Below are 14,015 nucleotides of genomic sequence, written 5' to 3' on the forward strand. Positions count from 1 at the left end.
TATCACCTGTTAACATCTTGTCTCTTCCTAAAACCAACTCTCAGTTCTTCCACCATTTTCCCTGTGGGATTACCCCTAATCCACCAAAAAAAGGTGTAATATTTATCAGTTCAGTTTAGTCGTAGAGTCGTGTCTGACTCTCTGTGACCCAGTGAACTGCAGGATGCCAGGCTTCCCTGTCCTCACCAACTCCCAGAGCTTGCTGAAACTCAATAGTTTTTTGTAGTTTGTATCTCATAGTATCTCCTGTGGGGCAAAGACTGTGTTTTGCAGAGCCATGTACTTGACTGTGCTTAGTTTTCTTTCTTATAAATTAATGATATTCTACAAATACGTATTTTCTTATTTTTCTGTTTCCTCTGTTCTGGGCAGGTCTATACAGCCTGGCCTGTGGCAGGATTTCCTGGAGGCAAGGTTGGCCTGAGTGAAGTGGCACAGAAGAACGTGGGTGTGAGGGTTGGTGATGCCATCCATGTCCAGCCTGTTTTGGGTGCTGTGCTGCAGGCTGAGGAACTGGACGTGGCTCTCAGGTTTGTCTCTTGTTGGTGGTGATTGTCTAGATTAGTGCTGCCCAGTAGAAATATGACGAGTCAAATGTGAACCACAGGTGTAATTTTGCATTTTCTAGTAGCCACATTTAAAAAGTGAAGAGAAAGTAATTGTATATTTTATTTAATATATAAAATTTTATTTGAACTTATACTAAGTACAAAAAATTATTAACAAGATTTTTCATTCTGCTTTTCAAACTGAGCCTTCAAAATCCACTGTGTTATGTTACCTTTGTAGCACATCTCAGTTTGGGCTAGCCGCATTCTTGGCACTTGATAGCCAGAAGTGTTGAGTGGCTAGTGACCTACTGTATCAGACAGCACAGAGTAGATGGGTGTTATGTCATTTATGGACTACAGGCTCTCTAATGTCCTGTGATTACAGTATGCTCTGACATTTTAGGTAAGAGGAATTATTATTGGTGGATATTTAATGGTGATTTTCTCTCATGGTTTGTGGTGTAATCAGGGCTTCTTGTCTTAACAGTTGTAAAGACAGTAGTAGATTACTTTGAGTAGGCAAGAAACAAGTTTTAATTAAGACTGCTCAAGCAAAATATGTGATTGTGTATTTTAACTCACTGGTTATTCAAGCCAATAAAATAGTTATATCTATCATATTTTTAAGTAGTCCCCTATGAAAGACTATCGATGTGGTTAAAGTATATCACCTACCCTCTTGAATGTTCTGTATCTATTAGGGTTTTTGCTCAATTTGCATATGCAAGTCTTACCAAATTTGTTTTAAAAAAATCTTTTGATACTTTAATAGCACGTTTATAAAAATTTGGAGGATTTTATATTATGTTCTGGAATCACAAAACATTTTTCAATCATTAGCTTGATTTTGAAATGTTTTCTTCACTTTTGCTACTTTTGTAGATTCCAAGCTTAAGCTTTGGCCTATTTTTCTTTTTAAAAACAGGAAAATATCTTCAGTGCATTTTATAACATTTGGTGAGCAACAAAGTAAAAGGCAGAAAGGAAACGAGAACACAACATATGTTGAGCACCAACCATGTGCTAGGACACAAGTGCATACACTTTTCCCATTTTTCTTCCCTCATTTAATCCTCTAAATATCCTGCAAGGTGTCCATGTTTATCCATTTTTACAGGTGAGAGAATGGGTTCAGTGAGAAGTAACTTGCTCATTATTTTAATGGTAATTTTGTAATTAACTCAGGTTAAATGGGATTAATCTCTAGACTGTTCTAAAACAGTCCTTTGCTGCTGCCGCTGAGTCACTTCAGTCGTGTCCGACTCTGTGCGACCCCATAGACAGCAGCCCACCAGGCTTCCCAGTCCCTGGGATTCTCCAGGCAAGAACAGTGGAGTGGGTTGCCATTTCCTCCTCCAATGTATGAAAGTGAAAAGTGAAAGTGAAGTCGCTCAGTCGTGTCCGACTCTTAGCGACCCCATGGACTGCAGCCTACCAGGCTCCTCCGTCCATGGGATTTTCCAGGTCCATGGGATTTTCCAGGTGGGAGTACTGGAGTGGGGTGCCATCGCCTTCTCCAAAACAGTGCTTTAAGCAGTTATCAGTTCACTGGATATTCAGTTACAAGTGTGACCTCTTGAGGGCGCAGCAGTCTTAGGTGATAACAAGTACCTATTATAGAGGGACTTTATATGTATTAAATGGAAGCTTTTTTTTTTTATTTTAAGAATCTTGTGTTTTAAATGTGGCAGCAGAACTCAAACAAGAAACTTAATTTTCAATAAGAAAAATTAGTAATTTTTGTCTGCTGCTTAAATCCTTCAGGTGTTATCTGAAAAATTTTATTACTAATGTTAGAGCTCCTTCTAGTGGAAATGATTTTATCTGCACACATTCTTTTTTTTAAAAGCAAAACTGTTTATTTTTACATATTTTACATATTTGCAAATATTTTCTATTCAAAGTTTAATAAGTAAAAACAGTCTTAAGTAGTTTCGGAGTTCTATAAACAAGTAAATTTAAGTATTTAAGGAAATACATACAGTTCCTCTTTATACACACATTTGATTCATGAAATTTTCTCCTTGTTTTTCTTTTTTATTTGAATAAATAAAATTATCAAATCATCATTTGCAGTAGTTATGTTACATGAAGTTGCCGCAAATACTGAACCATTGCTTGGGGGGGGGTGTGTGTGTGTGTGTGTGTGTGTTTAACATATATAAATATATGAAAATGTATGTTTGTTTAACATATATAAATATGTGAAAATATATATCTTACATAGATTATAATTTATAACTTATAACTCCCTGAACAACCCATTCTTGTAGATTGTATTTTCTTTACTTTAGAAAAGATAAGTGGCTAAGAAGTATTAAGTGACTTGCCTGAGGTCACCTCATTAAGAGGTGCCAGAGTTAGGATTCAAACCCCCCTCTACCTGGTCCTGCAGCTGCAGCTTTTTGCTCTATATTGTACTGCTCCCTTCCCTCCCCAACTTCTGTCCTCTGGTCACCTCTGAATGAGAATTGAAATAGAGGCTTTTTTTAACCTCAGCTGGGAAAGTGTTAGGTAACTCACATTTTTGCCTGTTCTGTTCTCTTTCACAAATGTCTGGGAAAGTCCCGCTAGTATTGCTTTTGGGGTTACAAACATACTTTAACAAGTAGATGAATTTGCATATGGAATCCTCAAATAAGTTTGTATCAGTTTTGTTCCTGATAATGTGATTGAGATCATGGCTTAGATTTGAACCACATGGGCCTGCTAATATACCTTTTCCTGAGCTAAACCATTCTCCCTCTGTGATCTCTGTCAGAATTCAGCAGCCATAGGCTGCTTCTCCTGATACCGATTGCTTACACATGGAGGTGGAAAAATGCATGTTCTGAGAACTCTCCAAGTATGTGTTTCTTTACAAGTGTAATGATTTTTAGCCATACTTCTGTAATCAAACAAGCAGTCTTCCTGGAAAACACAGTAATTGGTCAGAAGAAGGCATTTTCATTTTTTTAGGCATGCCCTTTCTCTTGAATAAACTTCCATTGTACCATTACCTTGCTTTTTTCTTACCTCTTCAGATAATGTACACTATAGGATTTAAATTTCCTTAAAGGTAATTTATAAATGATTCAAAGAGAATAAAGTAAGCTATTAATAAAAGCCTTTATCCAAGCTGGGCAAGTTCAGAAAGGGAAATGATTGAGGCCAGTGGTTTTTTTAAAATGTTTTTGGCTATGATACACAATGAAAAACACATTTTTCGTTTTGATTTATTGTACATATACTACATCCAGAAATGTAGTGCATAAATGTACACCACGTTTGTACATGTATGTGTGTGCTCAGTCGCTTGTACATATATGCACCTGAGTATATGGGGAGGTGGGTATGTGTGTGTATGAGTGATATGTAAGATAGTAAAAAACATTGATTTAGGCTTCTAGGAAACTAAATTACAAATGATTTCATGGCTGTAAGATGTATCTGAAAAGTATAAATCATTCTAAAATTGTATAAATTTTTTCTAGGTTGTAAACTAATGATTTTCTTGATTAGGTCTGCGTTATTACTGTGTACATGTCATTTTATATTACATTTTAGTTTCTGGTGTACTTAATGCTGATTTTTATTTCTCCCACCCTTCACAGTGACAAAAATGCAGATATTAATGAAGAACAACTGGCTGGTTGTATTTTGAGAAAACTAGGTGAGATGTATTTTTAATAGTTTTCTAAATTTTGAAAAGCAAGGCAGCAGCAAATAATGTGTCTTCTAGGTCTTGTGTGCATAATATTTTTCTTTGAAATAGGGTAGAGAATATTCTTTCCAATGAATTAATGTCCCTTTGAGATAGGGATGTAGTCTCTCTCTCCTTCCGCCCACCCACCCCCCAACATTAACTTCAGCTGCTGTGTAATTGACTGACAGTTGAGCCGTGGAGAGAACATATGACTTAACCTGTGAACAGTTGGTGGTAGAACTGAAACTTTTAACCCTTGAGCTCTGTTCTTTTCAGTGAGGAATGCTGGAGTGTTAGTTTAGGTGTGCCATTTTAGGTTAGTTCATTGCTGAACATGGAATGCCTGGCCATATGGGGATATAGTTGATAGAATCATACATGTATTGAGTGTAGAGGATTTCAGAGAATCATCTTTTCCTTCTGTCTCCAAATAGTGCTGTAATCTTAGGGGAGTAATTTTAGGTCCTCTGTTTTTCATCTTTGATTTAGTCTTTTCAGGCATAATTATGTTAGTAGATTAAATTGCTATTTAAACTTGAAATGAATGAAAAATTGTGCTGACATATATATTTAATAAATTGTTTTCCAGATGGCAAGGTTGTTTTACCAGGCAACTTTCTGTATTGTACATTCTATGGACGACCGTGCAAGCTGCAGGTGTTGCGAGTGAAAGGGGCAGATGGCACAATGTTGAGAAGGGCTCAGAATGACTCTGACACTGCTGCCCGGGGAATGGCCTCTGAGCTGTCCAGCAGAGAGCCCAGCACCCTGGATATATCCTTACAGCTAAGCCAGTTAGATCTGGAAGTGCCCCAACAGCCGGCATCAAGTAGCACTCCTTACAAACCAGAGGACAGAATGATGAATAAAGCTGGTGGCATTTCGTCAGATGGTACACAGAGTCCTGGGACTGGCAGTGGACGTGGACTAGAGGAAGTCACAGGGCTCACATGTAGTTTTGAGTCTGCCAGGGAAGGAAGTGAGCAACCTGTCAACGAAGAAAGATTGCTAAAGTCACCCAGCGTGGGAGCACAGAGCAACACTGATACCTTTTATTTTATTTCTTCAAAAACAAGAGTCAGTTTTACGAAGAACCGTACAAATTCGAAAGACCAAGCCAACCAATTAAAAGTAACTTATGACATGATAGGTGGCTTAAATAGTCAGCTGAAAGAAATTAGAGAAATTATTGAATTACCTCTCAAACAGCCTGAGCTTTTCAAGAGTTATGGTATGATTTTTTTCAATGTATTATACCCAGAAATGTTAAACTAGAAAGCAGTTGGCTCATTGCACTTACCTAATGATTGTTCACCTTCTCTTCCTGTTTTTTTTTTTTTTTTCCCCTGAGTGGGAGGTGTGGTAGGAGTTGCGAGTTGTTTTGGGAAATGCCTTTTAATTGAGCCTTTTTCTATGCTCCGGATCTAATGCCTAATGCTCTTATGTGGAGCTGATGTAATAATCATAGAAATAAAGTACACGATAAATGTAAAACACTTGAATCATCCCTAAACCATCCCAATCTTCCCCCCTACCTCTGCACCCCTGGTCAGTGGAGAAATTATTTTCCACAAAACTAGTCCCTGGTTCCAAAAAAGATTGGGGACTGCTGCTTTAGGGTATAATGTGAGTCAGTCATAGTCTTGTCTGTTTTAACTGCATACTTCCACAGTTGTTTGTATTGGATCTGGAATAAGATGCTAGATTAACTGTAATGACTAAAAAAATAAACCAAACATTAAATAGTTTGGGTTTCTTTGTTAGGCAATGTAGCTGAATGCAGATCTCTTTGTATTGAAACAAGTGCAGGGAGTGACTTGACTTTTAGAAAACTCAGGGCTTCTGAAAGATTACTGCCCAGATCCTCTGCATATATGTGGTGCATACCATGTCTTACTCCACTTTTTTGCTTTTTCCTTTTTCATGAATCTTTATATGTATCAAGTGAACCCTTGAATTGACATTTTGCTGGTAATGCTTATATTCTCTGACATGACTAGTTGGATGAAAACTGGGATTGGTGGCTTCTTTTGGATGTCCTTGTTTGGGTTTTGTTTTCTGGTCATTGGACAATGCTGTGTGGATTGGGGCATGACAATCGTGTGGGTATCCAACCAGTTTTTTACTAACCAGCCTGGCCTGGTTGGGTCTACACAGAGAGAAAAAGTCGGAGATGAGTGTTTAGGCTAGTTGGCATGTCGGGGGTTGGGTGGGGGGAAGTTCTGACTCTTTAGTTTTGATGCACATAAATTTATTTTATAACTCATGTTTGAAGTCCTGTGACAATGCTTACCATAAACCTACTAATGCTGAATCCAGTGTTCTCTACTACTTCTTCTAGGAATTCCTCCCCCTAGAGGAGTGTTACTCTATGGCCCTCCGGGTACTGGAAAGACAATGATTGCCAGGGCTGTTGCTAATGAAGTTGGTGCCTATGTTTCTGTAATTAATGGCCCTGAAATTATAAGCAAGTAGGTGCATAGTTTAAGAGTAAACAATATTATTAGATATACTTCTTAAATGTAGTTTTTAAAAAATGGCTAGATAATATTCTGTCTGGATGTTTCACATACTGAAATGTTAAATTTGCTTTTAATGTGTATAAAATTTAAGTTTAGAAAATAACTTTTTAAAGTCGTTTTAAGTATTCTGAAAATATTTGAAGTCAGATGAACTTTTATAGGCAGAGCTTTAAAAATGATAAGAGTTGGCCCTTAAACGTAATTTATTTCTTACAGATTCTACGGGGAGACAGAAGCAAGATTACGTCAGATATTTGCTGAAGCCACTCTGCGGTATTCTTTATTTTTGGATATTTGGAATTTTTTGGATATAGTCAAGGCTATATTAATGAAAGTAGAGATGGTAGCACTTTAAATGAAACATGAAAGAATAGAACAAAAATATAGTTAGCACTGGAAGTAGATTGTAAATTTAATGAGGTTCTAATCCAGTTCTATCTAATTTTATTTTAGAAACAATCTTTAGAAATATTGTTTTAGATAAATAAGTTACTAAATTACATAATATAATACCAAAAGGTACAAACTTTCAGTTATAAATCATAGAAATGTAATCTATAGCATGGTGACTATAGTTATATAAAGAATATATATAAACTATCTAAAGAAAATTTAAACAAATAAAGGACAAATAATAAAGAGCATTTCTTACTTTCTATCCCTCGAACTTTAAACCACAAGGAATAGCTTCACTGGCCTCAGTTTCTGAATTGATCAAGGGATAGCAATTTAGGGGGCCTTAGTGGGCAAGCTCTATCTGAGCATTCACTCTCATCTCATGAGCTATACAAGCTCTCAGTATTCTGCTCTTTATTGAGGGCAGATCTACTAGCATGTGATATTGGTGACTTAATAATTGAGGTGAGAATTAATCTAAGATTTTTCAGCTTCATATTCTGTTGCTTTTGTCTTTGATACTAATTCTAAATTTGATGCATTGTGTTTCAATCAAAAAAACAATGTCAATGTTTTAATTGAAATGCAACATATCAAATTTGAAAGCTAAATGTGTACTAGAGAATTCATTTTGCTTGTTTACTTTTAGGCACCCATCGATTATTTTTATTGATGAACTGGATGCACTTTGCCCTAAAAGAGAAGGAGCTCAGAATGAAGTGGAAAAAAGAGTTGTAGCTTCACTCTTAACACTGATGGATGGTATTGGTTCAGTAAGTATAGCACCAGTATTGATTTCTTCAGTAGGGCATATTTTCTTAATAATATGTAGGAGCAAAAACTATCAAGTATGTCTGAGTTTTTTGGGAACTCTAGGGCTGCAGTCCATGGGGTTGCTAAGAGTCGGACACGACTGAGCGACTTCACTTTCACTTTCCACTTTCATGCACTGGAGGAGGAAATGGCAACCCACTCCAGTGTTCTTGCCTGGAGAATCCCAGGGACGGGGGAGCCTGGTGGGCTGCACAGAGTCGGACACAACTGAAGTGACACGGCAGCAGCAGCAGCAGCAGCAGCAGGGTAAAGGAAAAAATATTAGCTCCAAGAATTAGAGGACCAAGACCCATAAAATAATTTTCTCCAGTAATTTCTTAGTAACAGCAAGGACAGTATAACCTGGCAGTGTTTTTCTAGCATATAAAATTATTTACATTGATAAATTTATTTTTTTTAATAAATGGCATTAACCTAAAAACCTGAAGTAAAAATCAGTAAGGAAAATTTAGCAGTTAAACTTAAGGGGAATTTACTAAGAAATTTCATGAGTAAATCTCATATAACTCTTGCAAAAATTAGTTTGGTGGGAGAGCTTTAAGTTTTGCAAGTGAAAGGACAAAGTAAGAATCATGGGAAAGGTATAACATTTAAAAAAAAAGTTTACTCATGTTACCAAATTCTTTGTATATAGTGCATACAATCTTATATTAATAAGAACTATGTGCTGATTATGAAAGGAAGATCAGTAGAACTAATAGGGAAGAGGAATGAAGAAAAAATTCAGACTCCTGGCAGGCATTTATCAGAAGAATACACTTCTTACACAAGATTGTAAAGAACTCAGTTTTTAGAATCTTAATATGTTAGAGCCTAAAGAAATTTTAGAAATCATGGAGTCCCATGTCCTTCTTTTGCACATTAAAAAACGAGAGAGTTGGAGCCTTTTGGTTTTACTGCCTATTGATAGAAACTGAATATATGAAAAGAACAAACTTTTGGTTATTATTTCTGTTATTTGCTTACCTGTGCTACAGTTTCAAGAATAACCTAAGAGAAGGGTTGTTGCTTCTGACAGTCTGGATGACCACCTGGTTCTCAGTCTTAGGGAAGTACCTGGGTGTGATTATAACGTCCCAGGTTTGGACCTCAGCTTACAGAGCTTGGGAGGCTTCCCCAGTGGCTCAGTAGGTAATGAATCTGCCTGCAATGCAAGAGACACAGAAGAAAAATCCTGTGGACAGAGGAGCCTGGCAGGCTGCAGTCCATGAGGTCACAAAGAGTCAGACACAACTGAGCACACAGCACGCACACACTACAGAGCTGGAGGAGTCAGTGTTAGTTTATTGGAGAGTTTATTAGTGGAGCTCTGAGGATAGGTCCATAATAACAATACTCTCAAGAGACCGATACATAAAGTGGGACACCAGTTTGTCCATTTATAAGAAATACAGTTGTTAAGCTGACCAAATGCTTTGTTTATAAACAACTCTCTTTTCATCCTTAAAAATACACGTGGCGAGCTATGTTATAATTAGTAGTTTTTTGGTGAGTAGAAATCTGATAGAAGGCTCTGTGTTGGAGGATCTTAATTACTATGTCATTGCTATCTCTTTATCTGCCACTGGGATAGGCCTGCTGTGAACTGATGTTCTTGCCTTTGGGCAGGACTGGGAGCAAGCATGTGACACTAATGTTTTGGCCTGGAAATGTTTAAGGGCCTGTATTTTTGTCTTCTAAAGTCATAATTCATAGATTCATTGTAGTCCATGCATTTTCTGTTGGCACATTCAGTTTAATTGATTAGCTTTAAGTTTTCTTACTTCAAATTACATTTCAGTTAAACTTGTCTCTGTGAGATTGCACTTAGGTCAGGTCATCTGAATAGAATGTTGGATAATTTCTACAGATGGCTTATTGTGATCATATTGTTCCAAGTTTTATCCTCAGGGTAAAAATCCATATGTATTCAAGGGTATCTGATACTTGGGTGTTGGTTATATTGTGTGTGTTTCAGGAATTTGAAGATTTATCAAAACAAGAAACAGTCCATATGTATGAAGATTTCTTAGGCAGCTGTGTAATAGAGCCTTGTTCTGTTTGAAGCACATGTAGATCATAATTTTAATGACTGGGAGTCATAATCTTAATTTCAGGTGGGGGAAAAGAACAACTTAAAACAGTTAAAACTATATGGTATAGGGTATAAATGTTATATACATTGTTAGTCCTGAGAATTGTGTAGTTAAGATGCCAGAAGTGGGAGAGACGTCACTTAACAATAGTTGGAGAGTTAAGTATTGGAAACTTTCTAAGTGAAGGGGTATTTAGACTGAGCTTTGGGAAATGTAAGATGAATGATGAAATTTGAGAAAAAAGGGATGTGACTTAGCAGCATGAACAGTTAGATCTATCCTTGTCTATATAACAAGTGCATTTTTTTTTAATTTCAGAAGAATATGTAATATATTTTTATTTTATTTTGTTAGGAAGGAAGCGAAGGACAAGTGTTGGTCCTTGGGGCCACAAATCGCCCTCATGCTTTGGATGCTGCTCTCCGAAGACCCGGACGGTTTGATAAAGAGATTGAGATTGGAGTTCCAAATGCTCAAGACAGGCTGGATATCCTCCAGAAACTGCTTCGAAGGGTACCCCATTTACTCACAGAAGCTGAACTGCTACAGCTGGCAAATAGTGTTCATGGATATGTTGGAGCAGACTTGAAAGCCTTGTGTAATGAAGCAGGTGAGAGTGATTGCTATAGTGAGTCTGTACTGATGGATTTAATAACTCTGGTTTATTTACAAGCTGATTATTTATATCTAATTACTTTCCTATTGGAGGCAGCTAATATTTTTCTTTTTTTTTTTCTTTTTTTTTTATGTTTTGTTTTATTTTATTTTTTTTTTAATTTTATTTTATTTTTAAACTTTACATAATTGTATTAGTTTTGCCAAATACCAAAATGAATCCGCCACAGGTATACATGTGTTCCCCATCCTGAACCCTCCTCCCTCCTCCCTCCCCATTCCATCCCTCTGGGTCGTCCCAGTGCACCAGTCCCAAGCATCTAGTATCGTGCATCGAACCTGGACTGGCAACTCGTTTCATACATGATATTTTACATGTTTCAATGCCATTCTCCCAAATCTTCCCACCCTCTCCCTCTCTCACGGAGTCCATAAGACTGTTCTATACATCAGTGTCTCTTTTGCTGTCTCGTACACAGGGTTATCGTTACCATCTTTCTAAATTCCATATATATGCGTTAGTATACTGTATTGGTGTTTTTCTTTCTGGCTTACTTCACTCTGTATAATAGGCTCCAGTTTCATCCACCTCATTAGAACTGATTCAAATGTATTCTTTTTAATGGCTGAGTAATACTCCATTGTGTTTATGTACCACAGCTTTCTTATCCATTCATCTGCTGATGGACATCTAGGTTGCTTCCATGTCCTGGCTATTATAAACAGTGCTGCGATGAACATTGGGGTACACGTGTCTCTTTCCCTTCTGGTTTCCTCAGTGTGTATGCCCAGCAGTGGGATTGCTGGATCATAAGGCAGTTCTATTTCCAGTTCTTTAAGGAATCTCCACACTGTTCTCCATAGTGGCTGTACTAGTTTGCATTCCCACCAACAGTGTAAGAGGGTTCTGTTTTCTCCACACCCTCTCCAGCATTTATTACTTGTAGACTTTTGGATCGCAGCCATTCTGACTGGTGTGAAATGGTACCTCATAGTGGTTTTGATTTGCATTTCTCTGTAATTTTTTTCTAATCATAAAAATATACATGTTTTAAAAAATTCAGGTAATTCAGAAAACTGTAAACAAAACAAAACAAAACACTCTTAATCCTTCTTCCTAAAAATAACCACTGTTACATATCTTTCTTCCTAAGTACATAGATACACACAGACACACACACACACACATAACTCGATGCATTAATGGCAATATTGATGGTGAAAGTGTTATTGATATTGTTCTATTAGAAAATAGGGCGAAGTGCTTGCTGGAGAATGAAAATTTTTCTTACAGGGCAGCTTTGTATTTGTTGAAGTGCTAAAAAAGTACTTAGTGAAACCTAAGAATTCTATGCCTCAAAATAATGTAACAGTGATGTTTCAGTTTGAACATGTATAAAGGCTCTTATTAATCAGTTGACTCTGACTTTAACCACGGCATAACTGTAGTTGCTTTGGAAGCTCTTAAGACCTTTTTTTTCAGGGTAATTTTAGCCATGGAAAATGTAATCAGATCAGAGCAGTTTTTATAGCCTATTAAAGTATTTGATGGGCTTCCCTGGTGGCTCAGACGGTAAAGCGTCTGCCTGCAGTGCGGGAGACCTGGGTTCGATTCCTGGGTCAGGAAGATCCCTCGGAGAAGGAAATGGCAATCCACTCCAGCACTCTTGCCTGGAAAATCCTATGGATGGAGGAACCTTATAGGCTACAGTCCATGGGGTCGCAAAGATCAGGCAGGTAAGACTTTATTGAAAATGTCGAATAATCTTTTGTTGTTGTTGTTCTGAGAGTATTTATTTCTAGAAAAGGCATCTTTCCTAGAAAAGATATCTTTCTTCTAAGACTGGGCGTATACCTCATAGCATTTCTAGTTTGCCAGTAATTTTAGGTTCCTTAAATTTATTTTTTCCTCTAGTATGGACATATGTTTCTAAGTCCTTTTATATTTTGGAGGAATCTTTTTTCATTTGTGGCATTCTGTTCCAGTGTGTGACCTATCCAGTATCTTCATAAGGTGGTTTAAATAAAGTTTAACCCTTGTAGGTCATGAAAGAAATTGAATTCTTGAATTGGGAATTTAGTTTTGTTTGTTTTTTTTTTTACAGTTTTGGTACAGAAATATGGTAACTTTTATTTGCAAAGCTTTGATTCATAGTTAATCAAATTTACTAGGTTCTGGACTCTTATTAGTCATTTGATCTTTATAATCTGACGTAGGTGTGCAGGGAAACAGTTTTGAGAAGGAAGAATAGAAAAGATATTTGGAAGAGATAATTTGGATATATTATTCTTTGTAGAAAAAATAAGTTTAATTCATTCTATTTGGTCACTTTCACAATTTCCATTTTAGAGGATACACAACTAGGGAGGACTATAGGTTATGCAGACGACAAGGTAAATATGAACATTCTTCTGGTACTTTATGGTCTTGGACAGAGTCCCTTTCTGCCTAGTTTCTTGTTCTTCATAACATTGGTGAGTTTGATCATGAAAATGAATTCCCTGCTGATCAAGAAACAGAAATATTAGTGGTTTACTTTGCTTCCTTCATTCCATTAGGTGACAATGAAGAGTCTGGATTACCCTTTAAGCATTACTTTGTACTTGCTTATCTAGGCAAGGATTCATTCTTCAGCATCCTTTTTCAACTTTCTAATAGATTTCATGCATTCTAGAAGGTTCTGGGATTCATGCTGTCTAGAGACATACAATCTGATGAAGGAAAAAGATCTGTAAAGAACTATACAGTGAGATAGAGCTTCCCTGATGGCTCAGCGGTAAAGAATCCTCCTGCCAATGCTAGAGATGTGGGTTGAATCCCTGGGTCTAGTAGGTCCCCTGGAGAAGGAAATGGCAACCCACTCCACTATTCTTGCCATGGACAGAGGAGCCTGGTGGGTTGCAGTCCAGGGGGTTGCAGAGTCAGACATGACTTAGTGACTAAACAACAACAACAATACAGTGAGATACATACTCAAAACTAGGGAAAAGTGATATTGTAACTCACATACCAGATGTAAATAGGATCATCTACTTTCTAGTCACATACTAGATATAAATAGAACCCCCCTCCCAAGAACTTTAGGAAGATGGCAAGAAAACTTAATTTCTACTGTTGTGTTACATTTAATTGAAAAAGTTGTGAAAGGGTTAGAAAGTAGGGTAGGGAGAGAACGCCTATTTGAAGATATGTACCATAAAAAGGATGTATGTACATGGCATATACAAGCAGTAAATAAATATTAACTGCTGTTAATATGACTTAATGATTTCAAATCATCAGGTATTTAAACTTATCTTCTGTTTCCCCTAATCTAGCAATGCATCAGATTTTGAG

General features: G+C 37.0%; 1 protein-coding gene across 10 annotated transcripts in view; it reads left to right on the plus strand.

The window, feature by feature from the left end:
- The window catches only part of SPATA5 (spermatogenesis associated 5), a 350,490-nt gene that overhangs the window by 7,781 nt on the left and 328,694 nt on the right, over positions 1-14,015 (plus strand). For all 10 annotated transcript variants that reach the window (XM_044930400.2, XM_006078935.4, XM_025268023.3 and 7 more), the window contains 7 exons: positions 373-530; positions 4,145-4,203; positions 4,826-5,467; positions 6,578-6,707; positions 6,975-7,031; positions 7,804-7,927; positions 10,418-10,673. In XM_044930400.2, the coding sequence (XP_044786335.2) occupies positions 373-530; positions 4,145-4,203; positions 4,826-5,467; positions 6,578-6,707; positions 6,975-7,031; positions 7,804-7,927; positions 10,418-10,673 (1,426 nt within the window). The remainder of the gene's footprint in view (positions 1-372; positions 531-4,144; positions 4,204-4,825; positions 5,468-6,577; positions 6,708-6,974; positions 7,032-7,803; positions 7,928-10,417; positions 10,674-14,015) is intronic.

Source organism: Bubalus bubalis, chromosome 17 (assembly GCF_019923935.1).
Source record: "Bubalus bubalis isolate 160015118507 breed Murrah chromosome 17, NDDB_SH_1, whole genome shotgun sequence".
Lineage (NCBI taxonomy): Eukaryota > Metazoa > Chordata > Mammalia > Artiodactyla > Bovidae > Bubalus > Bubalus bubalis.